Source organism: Apodemus sylvaticus, chromosome 6 (assembly GCF_947179515.1).
Source record: "Apodemus sylvaticus chromosome 6, mApoSyl1.1, whole genome shotgun sequence".
In the NCBI taxonomy this organism is placed as follows: domain Eukaryota; kingdom Metazoa; phylum Chordata; class Mammalia; order Rodentia; family Muridae; genus Apodemus; species Apodemus sylvaticus.
The window spans coordinates 36,509,595-36,535,755 of record NC_067477.1 but is presented as its reverse complement, the minus strand read 5'-3'; the positions used below and the strand labels follow the sequence as shown (position 1 = coordinate 36,535,755).

Genomic DNA, 26,161 nt, shown 5'->3' with positions numbered 1-26,161 from the left:
TAAATTCATTATTTCACTATGCAAAGTTAAAACATCTAGAGGTGTTAGAATTATGCCAAATAAAGTGTCTTTGAACTTTTTTCCCAATTAGAGTGACTATCATTGTAAATTTTAGAAGTAACACAAATCCATTGGTATTTAGCATGACACTCGAGATGGCTTCTTACTCTTAAATTCTGAACCTCCTCTCCAATAATTTGAAAAGTATCATAAAAAGTATAAATTCATTGTTCCAAACATCTATCTAAATCCTCTTGAATACTGCATGGAGACTGTGAAAACTGACTTTGAAAAATTAATCAAGTAGAGAAATTGTTATGACTCTTCTATTTCTTTTAATTCCGACTCAATCATGGATTGGTATAGAAATCAATCCAATATTGGAAATAACAGTCTTCATTTGGAAGGCTGGTTCTAGACATCTTCAGAGATATTTTAAAATTCACAACTGCCTTTTATGAAGTTACAGTTGCAGTGGATAAAATTGGGACAGGATCTGGATTTCAAACAAGTGTTAGTGCATGTGTTAAGGCTCCTAATCTTTTATTAACTGGCAATGTTAAAATTACTTTGTTTTTCTACAGTATTTAGTTTGAGTTGTATTGATTGTACACTTTCTAATTGTGTTAATGTATTGAAATCTGGCATGTCTGTTATGGTGGTCAATCAACTAGCTTTTTGTTTGTTTGTTTGGTTTGGTTTTTTTGGATTTGGTTTTTTCGAGACAGTGTTTCTCTGTATAGCCCTGGCTGTCCTGGAACTCACTCTGTAGACCAGGCTGACCTTGAACTCAGAGATCTGCCTGCTTCTGCCTCCCAGAGTGCTGGGATTACAGGCGTGCACCACCACCACCCGGCTATTACAGGACTTTGGTATTCTGAAAAATAAATAAAAACTTCCAAATACTGGAAGAAGTGAGTTAGGTTTTAAGTAGAAGCAAGAGGTTAGTGGGCTTGCTTATTGCTGGTATAGCATCTTTAATTACATTAATATCAAGCACCACTGCTTCTACAATTTCTTTGACACAAGAAGTTCAGACAGCTTTTGTTAATCATTTAGTAAAAATGTTACTAATGCTCTTCTTTAAATAGTCTCTATTCTAATTACTACAACACTCCAAGGCTACCAGTCTTCCACAATGCACTTTTAATGACTTCACAGTGTTCTTTAATATGAGGAAGCCATAATTTATTTAACAGTCTTCTGTTTGGACATTAAAGTATTCATGATTGCTATAAACACTACTATAATTCGTAGCTGGTTAACTCACTTGGTTTGAGTGTGGTGTTAATATTATAATGGGGGAGTTGTCTTTGTGACCACAATGCTCTGCAAACTAATAATGATCTGTGGGAGGCTAGAAGGCAGTTTGGTTTGACACAACTAAGAAGCCAGTGTTGGTTCAAACTTGGGGAATCTAACTCTGGAATAGTTTGTTTTAGGCATTTTTAAGCATAGAACAATTTGGTGTAAACGTTCCTGGTGGTAATTAACTCAATCCTGTGTCTATAACAAAACACATAAATCTCCTTGAGGAACAAACTAAGCTACAGATCAGAGATAACTACATTGAAACTCTTGGTAAAGCACATGTGACACCTTCCATAAAGATGGGTTCTATTGATTAACTGAGAAAAACAAACTTAGATAAGAGTCTGGGAGGATCCAATGAGGTCACAAAGGTCGCCAGGTTATTAACCACACCTACTCCCAGCTTTCTGGGAAGATTGGGTTAAGCATCTCTTCCTTGGAAGGGGCAACCTTGTGTATTTAACATTCCTGGTTCCCCTAGCGCTCATCGGTAGACGCATAGACCTCCGTGCCTCCTACATTATAATGAATAGGCTAGGGATGAACATGATAGAAGCTGGATTGCTGTGCGAAGTGTACAATGTTTCCTGGGAAAATGGATCAGCTGTCATGCAGTTTTAAAAATGTTATGGATTGCTAACTTCTTTGGAAAGATGCAGCCAATTCTACCCGTGTTCCTTCAGTAGTGGGCGTGAGTGCCAAGGCTGGGCATTGATCATTTTGAAAAACCTTTGCCAGTTTTCTAAGGCGAAGTTTTTCTATAGGAAGTGCTTTGGGCATTCAAGGTGATGTGCTGGCTTATACCTGAGAATCTTTAGTTCTTTACTGTTTGTATTCTGAAATCACAGTCTAGAGTTGGCAGGCAGTAGAGAGCGAGGGGGAGGAGCCCATAATAGAGTGTTACTGGGAGACAGGGAAAGCCCAAGGTAGGAATGCTGTTTGTTATCTGGCCCAGTGTGAAGAGCAAAGGCCACCAGAGACATGGGCTTTCACTGTGCTGTGTATAGAGCCACAGTGATTTAGAATACTTTTCCCAATAATGCTGGGAAAAGGTATCTGTAATAAAATATTCTTGGTGAAAATTTTTTTAATTGGGACTGTGACTTTAGTGCCATATGACATGTGATTTTGCTGTATTTAAGTTAGAAGATAAAGGCAAACAAGAAATGTAAATAAATTTATATATCACATGAACATGTATTTTATACTAATACTGTATTGCCCAAGTTTAGTAGTTTAATTCTCAGAAACTCACCAGGTCCTGTAACTTCAGCTTCAGGGGATCTGAGGCTCTCTGTGGGTCTTGCACTCTCTTGAACATATTCTCGTAAACACACCCACACCCCACACACCCACACACACTTTGTTTTTTTTTTTTTTTTTTTTTTTTTTTTTTTTTTTGGCTTTTTCAAGACAGGGTTTCTCTGTATAGCCCTGGCTGTCCTGGAACTCACTCTGTTGACCAGGCTGGCCTGGAACTCAGAAATCCACCTGCCTCCGCCTCCCAAGTGCTGGGATTAAAGGTGTGTGCCACCCCCCCCCAACTTTGTAATCAATTAAACTCTACACTTAATATCTACAGATATACATATTTCCATCTTGTTTACTTTTTCACTTTTAAAACGTCACTCTTGTTGGAGCCAGATTCTTGTACATCTATTCTATCTGTTAGTCAAGTGGAGTTGTTGGCTCAATCTCATTGAGTATAAGATATTAAAGGCAGTACTGAATGGGACTAGGTACTTTAAGTCCCTGTAATAGGACTCACCCATTTGTACTCTTGTATTTTGGCCCTCATTGGCATCTGTAGGTACTTGGAATTAAGGGCAGGTCAGAGTCAGGCTGGGGCTGACAGGAAAGAGGCTACAGTGGTCAGGGCATCCTTTCTCTGCATTATCTGCCCTTTGGCACTCAGTGTGACTCAGACGCGTGGAGATAAACACGTAGTCAGAGCCCATCGAGGACGGCATAAATCAGGTCTGGTTGCAGCTGCCCACTCTATACATCAGTGAGATGCTGTTTAGGTAAAGAGAGAACTTAATGACAGGGCCAATGACTTGACCTTGACTACGAGACCTTGGGTTTCCAGCACCTAGACTGTAGGGCTGCATCTTTGCTAAGCTATTTCTGATGGCGATTTTGAGGTGGTGGCTTTGGAGGCAGGCATGTGTACATTGTGTGTCAAATGCAGAGTGACCAAGTCAACTCTGAGTTGTCTGAATGGGGGTTAGTAACGGCTGAGGCAGATCTGGTGCCAAGAGGCATGAGAGGTTGCGAATGAGAAGGCCGGCTTACTAGTTGTGGCCTTTGCCACAGACGGGACCCAAGCATTCCTAGAGACAAAAGCACTGTTTGTCCAGCTGGCATTGTCTCTGGCGTGGCCCTGCACACTCTCCTCTGGGCCTTGAACAGCACTGGCTCTGTAGTAGTGTCTGCGTTCAAGGCACTTTTGGCAATTAGAAAACAGACAAATACCCAAGCTGGCAATATGCACCAGGGTCCCCTACAGGGGAATTTCCAGGCCATACTTAATCCCAAACCCACTTAACCAAGTGTGAGCCAGAGTCAGGAGACCTCCTACAAATGAACTTCATGCCATCCTTCCCCCAAAGAAGCCATGTCCAAACTGGTCCCCTCCAAAAGTTTCTGCAGTGATTTTCTGAATATGGATAATTGCATAGTGATGGAGTTCAGATAAACAGCTAGATAGGATGTCTGGAAACTGCTTGAATGGTATCTCTTCCACGGACATCATGATGAACCTTCATTCTGGGGGTCGCCTGGCAATGGGCTGGCTGGAGATTCTGAGGGAAGTGCTGATCTGGAACCAGGGACAGTTAGTTTAGTTGCTGACTTGGGGAGGTGAGTTTGGGGCTAGGGGACAGGAGGCTGGCTTTGGTCCTCTGATGAATGGTGATGGTGGGAGATGGTACCTGGGGGACGCACTCGGGCTGGGCTGCATGTCTGTTTCTTCATGTCCACGGGGACACTGAGTGGCCTTCTGAGCTTGTACTTGCACTGACCGGTTATGGACAGGTTGCTGCTTCAGCCAGGCTGGAAGAGGTCTGTATGCTTCAATTACAGGGCTGTTTTCTTTGCCTTCTAGAAAGTCCAGGAGGAGGAAGAGGAGGAGGAGAGCAATACCAGCAAGATACCCACCGTCGTGTCGGAAGCTCATCTCTGAGAGAGGGGGCAGAGGCTCGAACACAGACACTCACCTCTTGGTTCCAGTTAGCTGTTACTGCCAGCTCTTAGATTTTCACGGGGAAACTTTTAGAAGCAGCCGGAAGATGTGTGCCTTGCACGGCAGTGCCTAAGCCTACTGGACCCTACCTGAGAACCTGGATGGTTTACTCGGGGAAAACCTCACCTCTCTCCAGATGCAGACTGGATTCTGGTCCCCACTCCCCTGTTAGGTCTTGTGCTGGGAGAGGGTGCGGAGGGTGTTGGAGTCCGTCCTTGCTTGGTCTCTTGCCTTCTCTTATCCCTTTCTTCTCTCGTGGAGAATGCTTGCAAAATTATCCTAAGAAAGCTTATTCAGGATATTAACTTTTTCTAATGTCTTAAGAGCACTTCTTATTGAGAATGGGTGAACTGCTCTGCCCAAGGGTCATGAGAGGAAGCACTGGTGGAGACAGGCTTCCATCATTCCAAGACAGCTCTATCTGGACTCTTGGCTTTGGCCTTCCCCCTACTCCCCTAACTGCAGTGTTTCTTCAGATTGTCTTTCTTGAGAGTCAAGGAGACTAAACACCAGTAAACAAGACAAAACCTCTGTGCCCCCAAAGGAGAAACAGATTAGTGAGGGTTCTCTGCCTACATGCGACAGTGCAGGGGGCTGTCATGAGTGTGTGTGAAGCCAAGTTTGGATGAAAAGTGTTTTCCTACCAATGTGGTGCTCACCTAGGGCCTTCTGTGTCCCAGGCCACTCAGAATATCTTCATTGGATATTGCACTGGGAAATGCAGCCATCAGGGCCTCATTGGCTCTAACCTTTATTAAAAGTTAGCCTCACTCATTCTATTCTGACAAATAAGGCTATCCCCGAGGAGAGAGGTAGCAGGCCTCTCTTAAAATAGACATGTCTGATTCAGTTAAACATGATCCCATGCATATTGAAGACTGTATTTGAACAACCAAACCCTCTCCCTGCCCCTGCTAGCAAGAATCTTTGTCAGATATTTTACAGTTAAAAGGATTCTTTTGAAACCAATCCCAGTTGACCTTCTTACCCACCCAGTCTGCTGGTTATACTCATGGGCTCTCCTAGTGTCTTCCCCAAAGAGAAACTGGCAGCTAATTGTTCCTGTGCCTTGAGCAATCTGGTCATGGATCATTGGGTTGTCTGGCCTTAGCATACCAGATTACCCAGTTTGCCTGCAATACTGGGGTGTTGGGCCAGAGGGGATCTGCTGGTGTGTACACACATGCGTGTTTGTGGGTGTATAGACCTGAGCACTGGATGGGAGGGAAGCAGCAGCCAGGTGGAGGGAGTGTTAGCGATGGAAGAGAGAGATACCTTACTTTCTGTCAAGAGAAAGGTGTTTTTTCTTCAATTGTTCAAAGTGGACATGTTTACTCAATCCATTTATTTAAAAAACATAATTTGTATTTCCTGTTTGTAATACCAAATATTTTAAGGCAATAAAGATTTTCAAAGTGGTCTGCCTCATCATTTAGTGAGGTAGTGGCAGCTTTGGGGGGGGGGGGTCCCCACAAGGTTACTGAACTTTCCTGAGACTGTCTGGGAGATGGCTGGGGGTAAAGGCAGGGCTTAGGGCTAGCAGGGCATCTGTGTCCGTTGTTGACAAGGGCGTAACATCCTGTTGGATTTTTAAGGAGGCTTTAAAGGTCCCTAACCGCCTACGTAGAAGCTTTAACTCAGCGGCCAACCTGTGACCCTGACTTTTCCTGTCCAGTGTACACACTGGAATGTGCTCCTCCCGAAGGGAAGGCCCAGTGTTGTCTTTGGCTCTGCCTCAAAGGGAACTGAAGTGCTTTGTTTGACCACCCCAGACCCACACCAGCACAGCCTGGTTCTCGCAGTGGCAGCTTGGTGACTTTTTCCCAAAAGGTACTCCCTCCTCGCCCTCGCCTTCCCCATTCTGATCTTGTTCTTAGCAATTCTCATCTGGAGAGACCAGGACTCTACTAGTGAGAGGGGAGGGACTGAGCCCCGTCCCTAAGGAGTCTTGATATTCATCGTATGAGCTAAGTGCATATCTGCACCTTTTCCCTGGACTCGCACGTCAAGACGATCGTAGGATGTACGCGCAGGGAGCCGTACCGTCTCACACTCGCTCAGCCCCTTCTGAGATGCTCTCCAGAGGGACCCACTGTGAAAGGATGAAGGTAATTCTTCCCGTTGAACTGACTTTCCAGAGCCATGGGGATCTGAGGTCTGAACTGCATTCTCTTTTGGCATTACAAATGAAGCCAGCCTGAATCACGAGCCAGAGCTGTGCACAGCCGGAAGATCTGCACTGAATGAGCGCTGGAGCCCGACCGAAGCACCGCCGAACCCTCGGAAGCTTTTTTTTTTTTTTTTTTTTTTTTTTTTTTTGTGGCTACAACAGTCATGGGGCTTACTGTTTAAAGTCCTTTAAGGTAGCTTTCCCTGCAAGGCTTTCTATGTCCTTAACTAAAAGCACCAGCCATCCTCCTCGCCTTGGCGAGCTACTTCCTTCCCTGTTCTCCCTCTGGTGAAACTTCACCGTGCTCATTCCTCCAACAGCTGCAGCTTTCTGCTTTAAACGCCTCAATGGCTTCAGATGCTTCAAATGACCTTCTGAGCACTGAATCTCAGGACATCCAAATTCTGGGCATTTGAGTCTCAACTGAGACACCTACCCCTCCCCCCGCCCCCCAACTCAGGACGATCTTTCTGATCTATTTAATTATCATCTATCTAGCTCCACCTCTTGATTCAAACACCTAGTTTTCTTACAGAATTCTGTTTTAAGTTCATGTGGAGGCATTAGCCTTGCCTGCCCCTCCCCTCCCAGCCTACCTCTGGCCTTTGAACTCAGAGATCCACCTGCCTCTGCCTCCCAAGTGCTGGGATTAAAGGTCTGCACCACACGCCTGGTCTGACTTTTTCACACACTCATGCAGCTGTCTGGCCTAGGCTGCTTTGGTCTACTTTCTACAGCTGTTCTCAAGAATTTGCTTCTTTGGGAAGAAAATGGGAAAGGGCCGTAACTGTCGAGCTGCTGATGAGTCCTGACGGGGAAGAAGAGGAAGAGAAGATTTGGCATCAAGAATACAAGTTAGCGCTAGGCGGTGGTGGCGCATGCCTTTAATCCCAGCACTTGGGAGGCAGAGGCAGGCGGATTTCTGAGTTAGAGGCCAGCCTGGTGGTCTACAGAGTGAGTTCCAGGATAGCCAGGGCTACACAGAGAAACCCTGTCTTGAAAAAAAAAAATCAAAAAAAAAAAAAAAAAAAAAAGAAACAACAACAACAACAAAAAAGGAACCCAAGTTAGCAAGCCTTGCTTCCGGGTCTTGAGCTGTCCTACTGACAAGGGTGGGTGGAAAGGCGAAGCGGGCTGTGATGTTCCTGTGTTGGGTAAGGAGAGTCTGGAGGGTAAGAAGGTTCTCAGGAAAGGTCAAAGTACAAATCGGATCAGAATAGAAGGTTTCTCTATTTATTATAAAATGCATTACACAAATACAACTGACCAAAAGGTCTAAAAACAGCCCAGACTCTTCCAACCTTCATCCACTTGTAGATAAGAGGAGCCTGGCCCTGCTACAAGGGCAGCCCTTCTCAGAAGAACTGCCTGTGCCTTGGCTGGTTCCGAGTCTTGGCTTGGTCCAGCAGTGGAGAGGGGCCCTGTATATGTGCTCTGCCCCTGGAAACAGCCCTTGTCCGCAGCTGCTCTGGGCAGGCAGCAGCTGCCGAGTCACAGTTCTGCTCCCACCACACAAATCAGATCAAGGAATGCAGAGAAACGGAGAAAAGCAAAAGATTGGAAAAGAGAGCCTGGAGGGGTTACAGCGAGGGGAGGACACATTAGGGGGCTTCTCAGAATTCCTTGACGTTGAAGGACTAACAGTATTTTCTTAAATGATTCTAAATTATACATACATGTTAAGTATTTTTTCTTATGAATACCTTAAAAATTTTAAAAACATAAAAGAAACAAAACAAAAAAAAACCCAAAATCAAAAAACCAAAAAAAATCCTCTCAGAAGCTTACGATGCTGAGACTAGATGAAGGCGCTAAGGATGCAGCCAAAAGAAACGGTTTAAGGACAGAGGGTGAATGAAGAAGACAGTGAAGGTGGAAGACGATGTTTCAGAGCCGGCAGGGTTGGCCTCAATTTCTTTTCTTCTGTCTGGATACTGGTTCTGCCTCTAGGTACCGGAGCCCAACTAGCATACCCAGGATGGAGAAACCTTAAACACACAGAGAAGATTAATGGTGGACAGAAACAGCACCTTACCGGCCCAGCACTGTCCTCTGCCCCAGCACTGTGGGGGTCTAGGGTAGCCCGGTGCTTACTTGCCACCATCAGGGGTGCCAGCACACCAACTGTGGGAGCCGCTGTTCCAAACACAAACAGCTCTGAGAGGAAGTGTCCCAGGGCGAGGAGGAAGGTCCACAGTGTGATGTGATAGAGTCTGCAAGGGAACAAACAGAAACGGGAACCAACATTACTGCATGTTGGGTGCAGAGGGTGTCAGCTGCTGTGACATGACTGTAGTCGGAAGGACACACGTGCCTCAGATACACCCGGCTACTTAATCACATCAAGCTCCTTTCTTCTAGGATCAAGCTCAAGCTTTCTGATGAATGGGCCTCAAAAAGCAGCCACAGTGCGTGTCTAGGACTTCGTGAGGCAGAGATCTCCGCTATGGGAGAGTCTGGATCACAGTCTGGGGCCGTGCAACGATTCTGGACCAGGCTCCTTGTGTGCTCGGTGCAGACTGACAGACTCGGCAGCCTAGGGCTACCCTAGCAGCTGCCTGGCCATATGCCAGCCCGTGGTGTATGACGAGTCATAAATGGATGCACTGAATTGGGATGAAGCAGCAGGAGGCTTTCGGATGCTCTGGCAGTGCATCTGGCTATTTTCTGTCTTGGCCTAAAGTCTGGTCTGCAGAGGACATATGACAGCCCAGAGGAGAACCTGTTCATCAGTTTTTATAACGAGGTGGTAACTGGGTAACTGACCATTTGAATTTTAGAAGTCTGGGTTTTTTTTCTTTTTTTTTTCCCTTCCTTTTTTTGTAAACTATGAAAAAAAAATGAGGAATCACTCCAAGAAGACAGTGACCTGTAAGGAGGCACAGTGTGACAAGGACTCGGCCTATCAGTTTTAACACTGGGACACTTGGTTTAGATTCCTTTTTTCTGGTTTTGGGGATCAAACTCAGGGCCTCATGAATGCCAGGAAAGCATTTTGCCACTGAATAGATTCCCTAGATGGATGCTTTTATATGAAAGAAGCAGAAATTGAAAACATTCATGCCCATAGCCTTCCCTGACTGCCTTCTCCCTCCTTTCTCTAAAAGAAGCAGTATCTTAAACTTGGTTTTTATCACCATATTTACATGTTGGTGTGTGTGTGTGTGTGTGTGGTGTGATGTTGGTATGTGTGTGTGTGGTGTGTGATGTTGGTGTGTGTGAACACAAGGTGATTCTGAATTTCCGGCTACGACCTGATAAGCTCAGGATGCATGTCAGAGGTCTAGGGATCAAAGTCCTAAGCCAGAGGACTGGGAACAGCAAGTCAGCATCTGCAGCATCTCTGGGTCAGAAGACAGAACGCCGAGTGGGGGAAGAGGTGAGGATGATGTTTCTCTGTTCACTGGCACACACATTAAACAGAGGCCACATCCTAAATACCTATCAGCAATTCTTCATGGTGGTAAAAGGTCCTCCAAATGATTGTCTGAGCTTCTAGACTTTTCATTCACCCTGAGAGGTAGATAGAACAACTATCTATTATCATTTTACAGATGAATAGCAAGGCAATAAGCCCGATTACCAACAAAATGTCGAGCAGAGTGTTTTCCTTCTTGAACCCAGGCAGTTCCCACTAAACCATCCTGCTTCTAAAAATATGTGTCCAATCTAGGACATGGAATTTAGCTTTAAGGTAAAAAAAAAAAAATTAAAAATAAAGATGGAAAGATCAAAGGGCTAATAGTCTTACTTCAAATCCCACTTGAGTCAGGCTTCCTCTGCTTAAATTAATTGGGTTTTTAAAAATATTTAGACTGCAAAATCATTAATGAAAATCACTACCCCTTTTCCCCCAAGGGCCTGGTAAGAGCCTCAGACAAGGTCATGTAGGTGAAAGATCCTGGAAAAATCAGAGAGGAGTCATAAATATTGCTTCCTCTCTTCCCGATGCTGAAGGGAGGGACAAGGTACAAGATTTCAGTGTGAGGTGCCTTTTGACAGCTTCACCCAGCGAACTGAGCAATGGCTTTCCACCAAGCCAGTGGTGATTACTGCGGGCAAGAAAGCTTGGGCCCCCTCTTGTGGCCAGAACTGGGGATGGCATCATCTAGACAACATGTCTCACTCTTTAGAGAGGCAGCATATGTTTGCCTCTTTCAGAGAGAGAGAGAGAGAGAGAATGTGTGTGTGTGTGTGTGTGTGGTGTGCGTGCGTGTATTCTTAAATGCAGGTTTATTGTGAAGCTGCTAAGCTGCTCTTGGGAAAGTTTGCTGGCCCTAAGGACTGAGGCCATGGGAGTTGCTACGGGAAGGGAGAGGATAGGGGGAAGAGAAAGCGCGCGCACACACACGCACACACACGCACACACACGCGCGCGCGCACACACACACACACACACACACACACACACACACACACACACACACACACACACGCACTCATGGGTGGGGGGGAGAGAGAGTTAGTTTTCTTTCTTTTTTTCATGGATTTCTGACTAAGGAGGAGTGTGCAGAAGGTGTGCACAGGACTAGGAATGTGGCCCACCCAGTGCTTGAGCATTGCCAGCGGTGCTCAAGGCCCTTCATTTGATTCCCTAGCACTGTGAAGTGATTCCAGACCAAACCCTGGGGCTAAACTGAGCACAGCACTCTAGTTCTTTAATAGGAGAAAGGTGCTCTAATCAAGGGGAAGGAGGCCAACCACTGGACAGTGCCAGGCCATTTGCTAGGGCCTGTTAGGCCTGTATGCACTTCAGTCCTAGAAGGAATAGTCCAACAGGACTCTCATTTTCTGTGCACTACGCTAACGCAGTGAAGTGATTCAACAGGTTCCACCAGCAGGACGGCACACGGGCAGAGCCTGACTGCCAACAAACAAGTCAAAGGCCTGCTCTCCCCACGTACGTTTTGTTGTGGATGTCAATGGCGCAGAGGCAGCGAATCACCGAGGAGAGCAACGTCCAGATCCCAAAGGTCCGGGCTTGGAGGCCATTCACTGTGCAGTTAAAAAGAAGCAAGAGCGGTGAGAGAGGGCTGAGGGGAGCCCCACCCTATGCCGTTCTGCTTCCCTGGTGATGTGTGGAAGGCAGCTGGGCCTGACCTCTCCGTGTGGGCCCCGGGGAAGGGAAGGAATTCCGAGCGCGCGCAACCCTCTTCAGATGTCTATAGTTGGAAGGGAATGCCGCAGAGCTGGATAAGAACGCACAGATGCCTAGCAGAACCAAGAGGCTTTGAAGACGGCTAGGAGAGACAGATACCAGCACCAACTGAGATGTCTTCAAGACATGGGTTTAAGAGGTCTAATGTCTGCTCTTCTGGGACAGAGTTCAAGTGAGGATGGCTTCTTGTGTACATGGAAGTGGAAATAGGCACTATTTCTCTGGGGTTTGCTGGGGCCACCTGTTCTTGATGGCTTCACTATGATACTGTTGTGTTAAATATCTTGCCCTGAAAATTCGAGTCATTTCACCATAACAGTGGCTCTTGACCCTGACTGCTTTTTGTATCACCCGAGGGAGCTTTATATAATAACCAGGGTTTGGACACCTGACCAGTTACATGGTACTCTCCAGAGGTGAGTGCTGACATGAGTATTCTCTAGATGTAGTAGTCACCCACCCTGTGTGGGTGACTTAAGTGTATAGCCAGTGACCTGAAGTACCTCGTGGATCCCCAATGTTCAAACAGTAAAACCACAGCTAGTTCTTTTGCTGATCTGTTTTGCAGAATAAAAACAGTCTAGAAATAGTTCAGTTGTAAAGCACCTACTTAGCATATAAGATGTCTTGGGTTTGATTCTTAGCACCAGTGTGTGTGTTTGTGTGTGTGTGTGTGTGTGTGTGTGTGTGTGATCAATGGACAAGACTAACAACGAAAAGGCTTAACATCCTCTTGAACTTTAAAAATTCTTTAGTCTTTGGAAACACAGCTCTACTAAATTCACACCAAAGACCTTTGAGGTGGCAATGAGAATGAATTCCAATGTCAGCCATTTGGGGAAACACTCTTTAGAAACCAAGTTGATGGCTTTTCTAATGAAAAGACTGAAGGAATCCCTCTAGTGTGAGATACTCAAAACCAGACTAAGATCAAGGGGAAGTTTACATGTTTAGCTTCTCTAGAGTTCTGCTCCATGTATCTACATAGTTTCCATGATTGCCTATAAATTGCGAGTAAAAAAATAAGACAAAAAAATCAAAATAACCTTCCTGCTCACTCCTCCAGGTTCTCGACTCCCATTATATTTGAACTTTGTTCAAAATAAGGCTCAGCCTACTTAATTTTCTTTCTACCTAGATGTTGCAGAGAAAAGAGTAGGTCAGAGCCTGGATCTGGGTTAGCTATAAATGTGACAAGAGCTGTTAGCTACATCCGTCAGTGATGTGGCTCCAAGTACAACGGGGTGCCTGCCAGTGCCAGCCGCAGCGGACGGACATGCAGTAAGCACCCGAGGAGGCGGGAGGGCACTGGGAGCTGAAGGCACGGCTTTGGGAGAGGCACCTGGAGGGATCTGGGGGATCCACTCAGGGACTACACCTCGGGTTGGGAAGATCTTGGATGAGTAACTGTCTGCCTGTTACATGGCCTAGACCCATGCGTGCCTCGCTCTGATTTCCAATGAGGGCGCCGAGCTACGGGAGCCGGCGTCTGTCTGCCCTTTGTCTTTGTGGCGCTCCAGCAGCATTCCAGCATCAACATGGCATCCTATTTCCTTGTGTGCCCTCACGTGAGCACTTCTGAACACACAAACTGTCCAGAGCAGCGGCAGATGCATGGAGAGAAGCTTGGGAAAAAGAGCCCAGTGCTTCCTGCATGTCCTCTCGTTCTACTGCAGTGGCCCAACCTTCCTAAAGCTTCTGCCCTCTAACACAGTTCCTCATGTTGTGCTGACCCTCAACCACAAAATCATTTCACTGTTACTTCTACAACTAAAAATCACAATATAAATCTCTTACTATGCAGGACATCTGATATGTGGTCATGGCTACCAAGACCAGATTAGGCATCAGAGCCACCTGGATATTTCTAGAACTGGATTCCAAGCCAGAGGTAATAAGGAGCCTGGGTTGGTCAGATATACGGCTGACTTTGGAATTGGCAGCTGGGTCAGTGTTACAGAAAATATATTTCTTTACATTCTTTTCTTTTCATTATTTTAATTGCTTTATTTTTGGACATAGAAGCTCACCAAGTTGCCCAGTCTGGCTTTGAACTCTCAACCTTCTTGCCCTAGCCTCCGGTGTGCTGAGATTACAGGCATGTGCTATGATGTCCAGACGGTTTTGACTTCTTACCAAGGTTTGGCTTGCCAGTGTAGAGCTTTTCGTAGAGGAAAGTGTGGTCTCGGAAGCTCTGTAGTGTGTTCCCCATGGCTATGATGGACACCATAACCAGCCAGCTCCGCAACACATTCAGGAAGCGGCTCATGACTCCCCTCGAAGAGAGGGCGCTTTGCCTTGGGAATAAAGAAGGCACACTGAAAGTTACAAGCTCTCGCATCTAACCTGTGTCCCACCCAGGAGGGCTGTCCTGAGTGACACCGGTAGAGCACTTCACAAATCCCTCTGCTAGTCCTTTGGTCCCACCCTATTTCTTGCCACACCACTTTTATTTCACAAGATGCCTAGGAGTATTTACCCTAAACAGAGGTATGCTGATCTTTGTCATGGAGGTTTTATAAAAAAATGCAATGGGTGGAAATGTCAAGTCTAGCACAAAAGACTCGGGGAGAAGGAGAACAGAAGACATGGGGGTCCTGACATTTCTGTAAGTAATTGAATGGACTTCCGGGTCAAGCTTGTGCTCCTGCCAATGCCCAGTCACTCTAATGAGGGGGAGTGACTGAGTGACTAACCAGTACACCTTGCAGCAAGTAGTGGCACTGCATTAACCTTTGTTCAAGTAATCCCCCAAAGCACAATTGCTGTAAGTCAGAATTCCCTTCACTTGCCTGGAAGCAGTACTATGCCTTCATCTCGTCACGCCATTTTTTTGCAACACAAAAAGCTCAAGGGTGTTTCAAAATCTACTAAGATACCTGGACACATCCTTCCAAACCTATAGAAGCTGCATCATACATCTGAATGGAAGCTATGGTGTAACTGTCTGACTGGTATTCTTAGTTTTCCTCTGCTTGGCTCCCAGACACATCATGTTTCATAAACTCAAAACAATCTAAAAGACTTGGAAACAAACTGTCATAGCTTGGTGCTGGGTTTTAAGAAAAGTCCACTAGCTATAGCTACGGAACACGTGTGTCCAACACTTGCAGGTGTCCCGAGTGTCTAAGACCCTATTTCAGTCACTCCCCACATCAGGATAGGCAGGCACTACTAGTATTTCCACTTTACGAATGGGGGTCAGAACCAAGAGCTAAGTGATTTGCTTACGTGACACAGCTAATACGTGGCCGAGTGCCAGGGTCTGTAGACTCTGTTGCAATGCTCCCTCATAAAATGTCATCTTTTAAAAAAATATTTACTTTTTTTGAGACAGGGTCTTACTATGTGGCTAGTCTGGAACTCTACATAGACCAGGCTGGCCTCGAACTCACAGAGATCCATCTGCCTCTTCCTCCTGAGTGCTAGGATTAAAGGTGTGTGCCACCATTTGCAGCAAAGTTCCCATTTTTGAGGAAGCTAAAAACTCCAGCAATACTTCTGTCTTCTGCTGAGAGGAGAGCTAGGTTCTGTCCTTTTTGTTTAGCTCAAGCCTTGCTGATTTCCATCAGATCTAAAGGGCTCCCACAGAGACAATTTGTCACAACCGTCATCATTTTGGCCCTTCATCTGCCTGTTGTCTGGCTAACTGCTTTGGCCTGAAAGCTATAAGAAGCTATCAGGCGTCCTTTATCACTGTGGTAATGTTTTGGTATGATTCCATACTACCCAGCCCAGTGCATATCGATTATCAAGTGAAGTGACAAAAAAACAACTAAAAAGGGCTCTAGGAGAGAAGGGGGAAACCCAGAGGAAACCGGTCTTAGACGGACTGTCCCAGTCTAGAGATGATGGGGTGTGGTGTGCTGATCTTCACAGGCACTCACGGCACTTGCCAAGCTTGACTTTACTTTTTCCTCTCAACACCAGCTTGGGTTATTTAAAAAGCTGGCACTCGTGTGCACAGCACACACACACACACACACACACACACACACACACACACACACACACACTCCCTTTCAGCAGAACATAGAACTCACACCTTCCATTTCATAGAGCTTAGCAATCCCAGAGCTGATGAAGACACTCCAGAGCATGTCTGTATTGCTCTACCAATCCCTTAAACCTATTTTCCTGGAGTTTTGAGGTGGTGGGAGGGGTGGGGTTTACAACATTTATTCCCAATTTTGTCCCTGCCCAGTTCAGCATGGATGTGATACTAATTAATAACCAATAAAGGTACATTGATACCTCTCCTAGCTCCACCACTCAGCTCTGGGGTTTCAGACAAGTCAGTGAGACTTTAGAGACTCGGTTTTCTCATCCGTAAAATGGGGATATAAACATCTATCTCGAGGATTACCCGATAATTACACTTGAAAAAGTGAGGTCGTTGCAGAGCTAGGTTCATAACGACTGCTCGTTTACTCATCTATACCCAGAATTTACCAAGTCTTCTCCATTTTCCTAGCACCCACTTGGACATCGTTTCTAGACTCCTCCACCAGCACCCTCGGTAGCTTTCCAGGTAACCCCCATTTTCCTAAATTTTGCAGATAGTTTTACTCGAATGCAACACGAATATCTACATCCCACTCCAAATTCTCCTACCTGACGACCCAGCACTATGCAGCAGTATAAGCAGCATCCGCAAACCAGCTCCCCCAGAACAGCGCCGGTCCCAAGTCCACCTGGGCCACTTATTCCCGCCCCCTCCCTCAGTCCAGCTCCAGGATTGGGTCGTTTTTGTCAGTGCTCGCTCTGATTGGCTACGCTAGTTCAGTTCGAGCAGGCGATAGGGAGTGAACCCCTTTGCTGCCAATCAGCAGTTGCCGTCGCCTGAGCCTCTTCCTGCTGCGCCGCTCACGCGGTAAACCCTTCTGTCGAGCGTGGCGGAACTCTGAGTTTGGAGTCAGTCTTTTAGGGGTGGGGAAAACGCAGAGAGAAAAGGAGCCAAAAAATCTGGTGACAGCCGGGGTTGGCTCTGGCGCCTGAGCGCGCCGTGGTGACGCCATCCGTCAGCGCCCGCAGCCGAGCGTTGTTCGCGCCGCTGGCAGGCGCCTGCGCAGTGGCTCCGAGCGGGCGGTTGCTTGTTGGTTGTTGTAGTAACGGGGGAAGCAGCCTTCGGCGGCTGCGTTGATTCCGGCTGGGGAAGGAGGAGGGAGGTGAAGCAGAGCGTGGTCCCCGCCTGCCGGCCCCGAGCCGTGAGAAGATGAGACAGGTAAACGCCTGCGCCGGCGCGCTCCGGAGAGGTGCGCTCCCGGGCTAGGCGGGCGCCGCCGCGCTTCCCTCCGAGCTCCGGAGCAGCTGTTGGCTTCCGGGCGTGCTAGACAGAAGCGCTGCGGCAGAGTCGCCGCGTCCTCGCCTGCCGAGCTGCCTGGGGTTGGGGTGTGCTGGGGTGGAGCTGGCGGCAAGGTCCCTGTAGGGGCAAGGACTTCCTTTGGTATAGGGTCTGTGACCTTCTGAGCATCTGTCTCTTTCTGCTCTTCAGCGAGCCAAGGAAAGGTGGGCATCCTTTTCGGCCTGAAGGTTTTATTTTAACTAAAAGACGCTCAAGCATTTTGGGCAAGATCGAGAAGTTCCTTTAGGAACCACCCGAAAAGAATCACTGAGGTTGTTTGGTATTACTCATTTCTGCTGAAGGTGTGTAGGATCGGGGTTAGTTGCTGTTGCTGCTTGCTGCAGTTGCTTTGTTTTTTAGAGTCTTATTGTATATGTAAATGCACAGGCAAGCAAAAGCTTGGAAACTTGCCCTGAATTGATTATCTTTGAGTAGTGATATTATGGTTAAGTGTTTTTCCTATACATTTCTATTTTCTCTACAACGAACATGAAACTTTTCCTCCATGGGAAGTGTTTGAACTTAGAAACGGGGAGTTCGAAATTTCCTAAATTTATGTGTCTACTTGAGATCCGGATTAAAATGTGTGATTTTTTTTTAAAAAAAGTAACTAATTATAGAGTATTTGACTTCCCCTTTCCCCAGCTATTTATGTGATCCCTGCGGAGGAGAAATCTTTTCACTACCCTTTTATTAATAGTTCGGGTGAATCGGTTTTCCTAGAAACATAACAGCTTACTCTGTATGCCTGTGGTAGAGTCTGTATAAATATTTACAAGTGTTTTGAACCTCGGATTTTTATATTGATCCTGGTCAAATTTGTCTAGCAAAGAATTTTCTCAATGTAGGCAGTCAACTCTCCACATCAGAGAGCTCTAAAGTCTGTCCTTTTTGGTGCTTTCTACTTTTATTCAAGTTCAGTAACAGCTTTTTAGATAGAGCAGAGACAGTGTCTGTTTGAAAAGAATTCTTAAGCTGGGCATCGTGTCACCCTCTTTTAATCTCAGCAGGGGCAGGTGGATCTCTGAGTTCCAGGACAGCCTGGTCTACAGAGTGAGTTCCAGGACAGCCAGGGCTACATAGAGAAACCTTGTCTTGAAAAACACAAAGAAACAAAAAAGAAAACAATTCTTGATTTTTGTGATATGCGAGGTACACGAATGTAAGCTTCTAGAGGTTGGATAATACTCAGGAATATATTTCTTTTTATCATAAAGATCATGCACGAAATCCTGAAGTGTGCAACTGCATTGTCTTTGAAGTCCTTGGATTTTCTTACAGGAGTCTGTGCCATCCAAATCGTTTGATCCAGTGAGACTGCAAGGAAGAAAGGTCTCTGAGGCCTCTGTCTGCTGACTGTATGACAGACCCCAAAGGAAATGCCAGTTGTGATGGCCCGGGACCTGGAGGAGACAGCATCATCCTCAGAGGATGAGGACCTGGTAAACCAAGAGTAAGTGATAGCCAGCAGGCCCGTAAGGGTGGGAAGAGTTCCCTTTACTCACCTCCAGGCCCCTTCCTCGCTGTTGCCTGGCTCTAGCTTCCATCTGTGCTTGAAGTCCAGGCATATTACTCACTTCCCGGCCCTTTTCAGAAACGCAAAGGTGGGCTATGTGCTTCTAGGCCTGGGAGTGGATTCCAGCTTAGATGTTGTAAAGTGCAGGCAGGAGCTCAGGTGAACTTGCTTATTTATTTTTTTCCTTCTGCTTTGATCTTGAGTTGGGGGTCTCTCTGTTGCCATGCTCCCACTGTTTGTGTGTGTGTGTATACATATTTTAGAAAATGTACATGTGCCTGCTTGGGTCTCTGTGCACATGGGCGTGCAGGTCCCTGAGGAGCCAGGGCACGCAGGATCCCTTGGAGCTTCAGTTAGGGTTTGTGGCAGCTTGATGGCAGGAAGAGCAGGACGCCTGTTTAACTGTTGAGCCATCCCTCTAGTCCCTGCAGTTGGCTTTTTTGTGGGTTTGGGGCGGGGTTTGAACTTGGGGCATCAGGCTTACAAGCAAGTACATTTATTTACCTGTTGCACCATCTCAAGGCTCTAACATGTGAACTTAAATTTTTTCTCACATGGGGCAGTGCAGATGTGGAAATCAGAGGACAACTTTCTGGAGTCTGTTCTCGCCTTCCACCATTTGGGTCCTGGGAATTGAACTCAGGTCAGGTTTGGTGACAAGCACTTATCCGTTGAGTCATCTTGTCAGGTTAACTCCTGACCAGAGCTTCTAATGATTTAAAAATTGGAGGTTTTGAAAATTTTAGAGATAGGTACAACGTTCAATTCTTAAGCTCTGACCTTGACTACGAACTTTCTCCAAAGCTTTTACAGCTGCAGAGCAGTGACAATATGGAGGGCAGGCCACATGGCAGCATGCCTGTGAGGACACTCTGTGAGAATGAATACCAGAACTCTGCAGCCTGTGCTGTGCTCATTGAACCACAGGACAGTCCTCTAAGTCCTCTTGGGCTAAGTGTCAGGGTCATTCATTGACTGATGGGTCCTCACAGTGAAAGCAATGAGCGGGACCTAGAGATGATAGAGTAGCTCATTTAATATGCAGACCGAGAGAGTGCCATTGAAAAATGTTATTTTCACTTTATTAGACTCACAAATATCAAAGAATCAGAGATGGATTAAGATTCGAACTTAGCTCTCTCAGTTTTGGAGAGTTTTACTTCTCATAATTTTACATGGCATGGAAGAGAAAAGCTGATTTAATGCTTAGATAGGCTTATCTAGTTTATTTATATACAAATTTAAGCTTTCCTATATGCATGCTGTGCTTTCACCCTCTCCTCAAATTCATGGCTTCTTCTTTTTTTTTTTTCTAAATTATCTTTACATAAACGTATACAAACACACACATAAACAAATGAATATAATCTGGAGGCCAGGTTGACCTGAAGCTCACTAGGTAACCCAGGCTGGCCTCAAATGCGTAGCAGCCTTCCTGCCTCAGCTTCCTGAGTACTTGGGGTTATAGGCATGAATAAGTCACTATTCTTAACTTAAGCTGTTTCTCAGTCCTTTAGAATATATACTCTAGAACCTGAGTAACTCCCAGCCTTTTTTGAAAGGCTGTGATTAGGTTCAAAATCTGTAATACACATGAAATTACTTGAAAAGTTATGGTGTACTATGATAAAGCATGGCATAAATATAAGGTATAGTTCTTATTAGCTAATGTGTTCATGATAGACTGTATAAGGTAGAAGATTATATTAACAGTATTTGAGAAATAGTTAAGGCATTAAGTTTTGAGGAAAGGCTTTCATTATTAGTTCACAGCACATAATGACTTGACAGTGTATTCGGGTCACTGCTCTTCAGATAATTAGGTGGGTAATTCCCTCTGGTAATTCCCTCTGCTTCATGCGACATCTTACTTCCAGTCTACCGCCATTTACTCGTTATAGAAAGTATTTAATGCCAACCAAGATTGTTCTTTTACTCTTGTTTTTCCTTCTTTTTTTCTTTTTTCTTTTTAATCTTTGAGTAGTGGCTTAGATGGTGAGCACAGATAATCCAATCTAACTGACTGTTGCTTATATAATTATTATTATAATTATTATATAATATAAAATGCTAAATCTCTAGTAGATTTCCCAATTCTACTAGAATTCATGGAGTTTGCAGACTGCTATTGTGGATTCTTCACGGTTATTCTTGTTTCGTCCACTCACGGACTGGTCTTTCAGATATTGGCTTTCTACTCTAGGAAGCTGACTTAGGGTTTCTGATGCTGTGATGAAACATCAAGGCCCAAAGCACCATGGGGAAGAAAGCGTTCATTTTAGCTTAGATGTCCAGATTTCAGTCCATCATGAAGGGCAATCAGGACAGGATCTCAGAGCAGGAGCCTGGAGGTAGGAGCTGAAGCAGAGGCTGTGTAGGACGCTGCTGTTCACCATTTGTTTAGTCATGGTTGGTTCAGCCTGCTTTCCTCTACAACCCAGGGCCACTTGCCTGGGGTGGCAGTGCAGTGTCTGGGCCCTAATTCACTAATAATAATCACTAATGTCTGCAGGCCAGTCTGATGGAGTCATTGTCTTAGTAGTACTTCTATCTTTCTATCTACGTCTAGGTTTGTGTCAAGTTGTCAAAAACAAAAAAAAAACCAACAACCAGTACAGAAGCTTAACATCAGTTTTTTCACATGGAGGGGAGCAGACTAACATTTTAGAAGTTATAGGACTTAGAAGACTTTTACCCTCTGGAGAAGTTGTTTCATGGCCATGCCCTTTGTGAGATCCGATCAGATCCCCAGGCCTTGCTAAAGCATTAATCCTTATAGTCCTGGAACACCACACAGCCTGCCACTGCTGGCTTCAATTCGAAAAGTGAGATTTCTCCTTCCGGGTGCGTTCTGTTGACAATTGAAGCTGACTGTGCCATTGTCCTTGCTTTATATGACATTCTTTCAGATAACAAGAATACTGGAACTATTCTGAATCTTGCTTGGGCACCCCAAATACAAATTTATATGTAGCTGTGGAAACTTCCATCTAAGAACTTGGCAATAAGACATTTTAGTCTCTGAAAAAAAAATTAGTAGTCTTAATTTCTGTTCCACAAGGTGGCATTATGTCATTTTAAACAGGCAGCGGCAGTTACTGCAGCAGGAGCTCATAGGAAGGCAGGGAAGGAATGGGGTGCTAGCGTGAAGAAAGCATAGCAGCAGCAGGAGGCTGGAGCTGCTTCTCACCTGTCTTTGAGTTGCATCTGCTGACTCCCAGGATTTCATCAAGTCAGCCACACAGTTGGTCTGTTTCAGTCTGAATCATTCACACATGATTCTGGAGCTGGAGAGATGCCTCTGCAATTAAGGGCTCTGACTGCTCTTTCAGAGGACTGGGGTTCAGTTCTCAGCACCCAGGCAGTGACTTACGACTTGCTGTAACTCAGGTTCTAGGTGGTCTGACGCCACCTTCTGGCTTTTGAAGACACTAGGCACATATGTGGTGCACATTCATATATGCTGGCAAACATTCGTATACATAAGATGAGAACAGATAAATCTCCAAATTCTTTGTTCTTTACACCCAACAATCAACCTTTCTTACTGTATGTTAGTTTCAGGTGCAAGTGAAGCTATAAACTTCTAAGTTTTAGTTTCCTAATTATTTTGAATTTTTTCCCTTCAGCACTACTTGCAAGAGTTGCTGTAGTTCAGTTGCTGTCTTTTTTGTTTTGTTTTCTTAAAGAGAAAAATGTTATGTTTTATTGAAATCAACCTCTGTCAGAGAACTTTTAATGACATTTCTACATCTACCTGAAGTGCTTTTTAGGTTACTTTACTAATAATTACCATTATAGTTTATTTCTTCTTTTATCTTTTTATTGTCTGTGAGTGGAAAGAGTTCTATATCAGGGATTTGTCTTCCACAGCCAGGACCACGGCTCTTCACAGCTGTGGATCTGTTTATTGTGGTACTGAGTCTTGTCTGGCATTCTTAACTGTAGTGTAATCTTTTGTTTGTAAATGTGATGGCACAGTGGTACCAGTCGGTAGCTAGTGCTAGACTGACTAGGCCCTCTGGCTTCTTTCCAGACTGCCTGTTTTTCCTGTCTACTGACCCAAGCTAAGGTCATCTAGGGAGAGGGAGAAATTGAGAAAATGTCCCCACCAGATTGGTCTGTAGGGCATTTTTTCAATCAATGATTGATGTAGAAGGGTCCAGCCTGAGGTGGTCCAAGGTTATATAAGAAAGCAGGCGGCTGAGCATCCTAAGAGGAGTGAGCTAGTGTGCAGTACTCCTGCCCCCAGATCCCTGCCCTGCGCGAGTTCCTGCCTTGGTGTCCCTCAGTGATGGACTGTTAATAGGACACGTAAACTGAAAGAACACCTCTCTTCCCAAAGTCGTTGTCAGTAGTTGTATTATATCATAGCAGTAGAATGCTAACTTAAATAGACGCTATTGTCTACTTCCAACATCAAGAACAGCAAGCACCCGCATTCATTTTACTAGGGGACATACTAGATAGAGTCGTTGCTTTCTTTACTGTAATGCTTTGATGGCTAAAGGCAAGCTTCTAAAACTGGTGTCCTGGCTACAGTGCACTTGTAAGTTTGGATTGGGAGGATAGATCCTGCCTCTGCAGTCTGTGGTCTGACTTTTGTGTTCGTGTGAGTTTTTAGAGAGCAAGTCTTTTGATGTGGATCCTGTTCCATTTAAGGAATGGTTTACATTCTCAGTGTTCAGTATGCAGAACTTTCCTGAAGCAAGCACTGGGAGAAAGCAGTCCTCTCCTCTCATACTCTGTAGATTATGGCCTTAGACAAGTAACTGAGACACTTCTTCCTCTTGCCGATAGTGTGGGCAAGAGGGTTAAGTGAAGTAAGAAACAGCACTGTTTAGTGCCAAGTATGAGGTAGGACCAAACCATAGTCATGTGCTTGAGCTGTGAATTAACGAAGCGTTTTGTTGTGCCTGTAGGGATCACCCATGTATTATGTGGACTGGAGGCTGCAGGAGAATTCCAGTTTTGGTTTTCCATGCTGAGGCTATTTTGACAAAGGACAACAATATTCGAGTAATTGGAGGTAGGTGTAACCTCTCCTATAGAAAGAAGATGGGGCGTGACCCTGACTACTTTAGAAAAAGTTACTGTGACACAGACAGAGAGGCCTTGGCCATGAGAACATGCATTGGGTTGTTACTTGAAATATTATTCATAGTTTCTTGTTTCCTGAGTTTCTCAAAATGATGTATATGTGTTTATTTTTCAGATTAACATGTACCAAAGTTTACCGCTTTGACCACTTTAGAGTGTAGTCAGTTGGCCTTTGGTTCATTCACATTGATCATGGGTGTCTAGCTTGGGAACATTTGTATCACTTGGACAGCTATTCCTCCTTCTCTATTCTGCCAGTGCCAGTGCGTGTGACTGCTAATCTTGCTGTTTCTATAGATTTTCCCATTCTGCATAAAAATGAGTGGTTCTCAACCTGTGGGCTGTGGCCCCTTTGACAACCTCTATGTCCAAAATGATTTATATTCCGACTTATAACAGTAGTAGAATTACAGTTATGAAATGGCAACAAAGATAATTTTATAGATGGGGGGGGTCACCATAACATGAGGGACGGACTGTATTAAAGAGTCGAAGCCTTAGGAAGGTTGAGAACCACTAGTGGATTCACACTGTATAAGGCCTTGGTGTCTGGCTCCTCTTATACAACATGTTTTTACAGTCCTTTCATGTTGTCCCTTGTATCCTTGCTGGATTATATTCATTTGACTTATCCATCATCAGCTGACAGACAATTTGTTTGGAGTTTGGGACGTAGTAGCTCATTGAGACTTTGATTTTCCTTTGCTTAATGCCTAACAAACGGGACATCTTTCCATGTGCATTTTGCTATTTGTATGTCCTTGACAAAATATCTGTTCAGGGCTTTGCGCATTTTATGAACTGAGCTCTGAAGTCATTGAGTTGCAAGGGGTCCGATCTTTATCAGATGTGTGCTTTGCTGTCCCTGCTGTGTAGGTTATTTCTGCAGGCGCTGCTTTCTGTGAGATACTTTTCCCTCAGCAGTACTGTTTAGTGTTGACAGGGTCTGACTTACCTATTTTTTGTTTTCTATACCTTTAATGATTGTGCTTGAGCAGACATTGCCTAACCTAGGTCAAATTTTTCTATGTATTTTATATTTAGAGCGGAATAGTCTTTGATCCATCTTGAGTTTGTTTCTTACAGTTCTCGCCAGGGTCTGTCATCCTTCTTTCCTGTATTAGCAGTTGTCCTGGCATAATTAGTCCAAGTTCAATAGTCTTTTCCTATTGAATGGCACTATTGTCAAAATCACTTGCTCATCCATTTATGAATTTGTTTCTGTATATTTTTTTAAACAATTTTTTTCATTTTATGTGCATTGGTGTTTTGCCTGCATGTATGTCTGTTACAGATAGTTGTGAGCTGCCATATTGGTGCTGGGAATCGAACCCAGGTCTTCTGGAAGACTTTTCAGTGGTCTTAACCCAGTGAACCATCTCTCCAATCCGTTTCTGTACTCGTAACAGGCCATTAGTCTAGACATTTTTTAAATTTGTTTTTATTTTGTATGTATGTTTTGCCTGCGTACATGTAAGTCCCTAGAGACCAGAAGAGCATGCCATATCTTCTGGAACTGGGGTTACAGATGGTTGTAAGCTGCCATGTGACTGCTGGGAACTGAACTCCTCTGCAAGACCAGCAAGAGTTCTAGACGCTGAACATCTCTCTAGCCTTGTATAATTACTCTTAGGCCAGTACCATGGAGTTCTGATTACCACTGTGTTCATTTGTTTTCTTTTAAGACAGGGTCTCTTGGTATGGTGTCGCATACCTATAGTCCCAGCACTTAGGAGGCAGAGTCAGGTGGATCTACATGAGTTAGAGGCCAGCCTGGTCTACAAAGCCAGTTCCAGGATGGTCAGAGTTAAACAGAGAGGCCCTGTCTTGAAAAAACAAAGTAAAACAGGCAGGGCTTACTACACAGTTCTGGCTGGTTTCAGGGTTCTTTTGTGGCCAAGGCTGATCTTGAGCTCCAATCCTCCTGACTTTTTCTCCTACATTTTTTTTTAAAGATTAATTTATTTTATATGTATGGGTGTTTAGCCTGTATGTGTGCATGTACTTCATGTGTGTGTATGGCCCTATAAGTCAGAAGAAAGTCATGGATGCCCTAGGACTGGATATACAGATAACTGAGCCAAGGATGTGCTGGGAACTGCGGCTGGGCGCTCTGCAAATCAGCACATGCTTTTAATTGCTGAGCTCTCTCCCAGCCCTGCGTCCACCTCCCGAGTGCTGGAGTTGCAGGCATGAACAGCCACACTCAGTTCCTAGTAAGTTTCAGAATGGGGAGCTGAATGGTTTAACTTTGTTCTTCAGGATTGTTTTGGTTGTTCAGGATTCACTTTGCCATCTCTGAAATATTAGCCTTTGAG

General features: G+C 45.0%; 3 protein-coding genes across 14 annotated transcripts in view; 2 read left to right on the top strand and 1 right to left on the bottom strand.

Annotated features, from left to right (window-relative positions):
* The window catches only part of Flvcr2 (FLVCR heme transporter 2), a 64,827-nt gene extending 58,854 nt beyond the window's left edge, over positions 1-5,973 (top strand). Inside the window, exon 10 of the mRNA XM_052185385.1 lies at positions 4,418-5,973. Within this exon, the coding sequence (XP_052041345.1) occupies positions 4,418-4,495 (78 nt within the window). The 3' untranslated portion in view covers positions 4,496-5,973. The remainder of the gene's footprint in view (positions 1-4,417) is intronic.
* A 1,963-nt stretch (positions 5,974-7,936) lies between these two features.
* On the bottom strand, positions 7,937-16,627 carry Erg28 (ergosterol biosynthesis 28 homolog). Its single transcript, XM_052185383.1, has 5 exons — positions 16,498-16,627; positions 14,020-14,180; positions 11,630-11,720; positions 8,820-8,938; positions 7,937-8,713 (listed from the first exon to the last, which is right to left on the bottom strand). The coding sequence occupies exons 2-5, from the start codon at positions 14,150-14,152 to the stop codon at positions 8,634-8,636; spliced, it is 423 nt and encodes a 140-aa protein (XP_052041343.1). The 5' UTR covers positions 14,153-14,180; positions 16,498-16,627; the 3' UTR covers positions 7,937-8,633.
* A 309-nt stretch (positions 16,628-16,936) lies between these two features.
* Ttll5 (tubulin tyrosine ligase like 5) overlaps positions 16,937-26,161 on the top strand; it is a 221,247-nt gene continuing 212,022 nt past the window's right edge. For 2 of the 12 annotated variants that reach the window (XM_052185379.1, XM_052185380.1), the window contains exons 1-3: positions 16,943-17,107; positions 18,509-18,680; positions 23,666-23,772. In XM_052185379.1, coding sequence (XP_052041339.1) covers positions 18,607-18,680; positions 23,666-23,772 — 181 coding nt within the window. In that variant the 5' untranslated portion in view covers positions 16,943-17,107; positions 18,509-18,606. Of the gene's footprint in view, positions 17,108-18,508; positions 18,681-23,665; positions 23,773-26,161 lie in introns of those variants that run through there. The other 10 variants (XM_052185368.1, XM_052185369.1, XM_052185377.1 and 7 more) reach the window with 8 other exon arrangements.

What these genes read in the sequence shown, in the direction of transcription:
- Erg28 (XM_052185383.1), bottom strand. Translation starts at nt 14,152, where the DNA reads ATGAGCCGCTTCCTGAATGTGTTGCGGAGCTGGCTGGTTATGGTGTCC. An exon ending in CACTGGCAAGCCAAACCTTG is followed by an intron (nt 11,721 to 14,019) that starts GTAAGAAGTCAA and finishes TTAACTGCACAG; the next exon opens with TGAATGGCCTCCAAGCCCGG. An exon ending in GGCACCCCTGATGGTGGCAA is followed by an intron (nt 8,714 to 8,819) that starts GTAAGCACCGGG and finishes TGTGTGTTTAAG; the next exon opens with GTTTCTCCATCCTGGGTATG.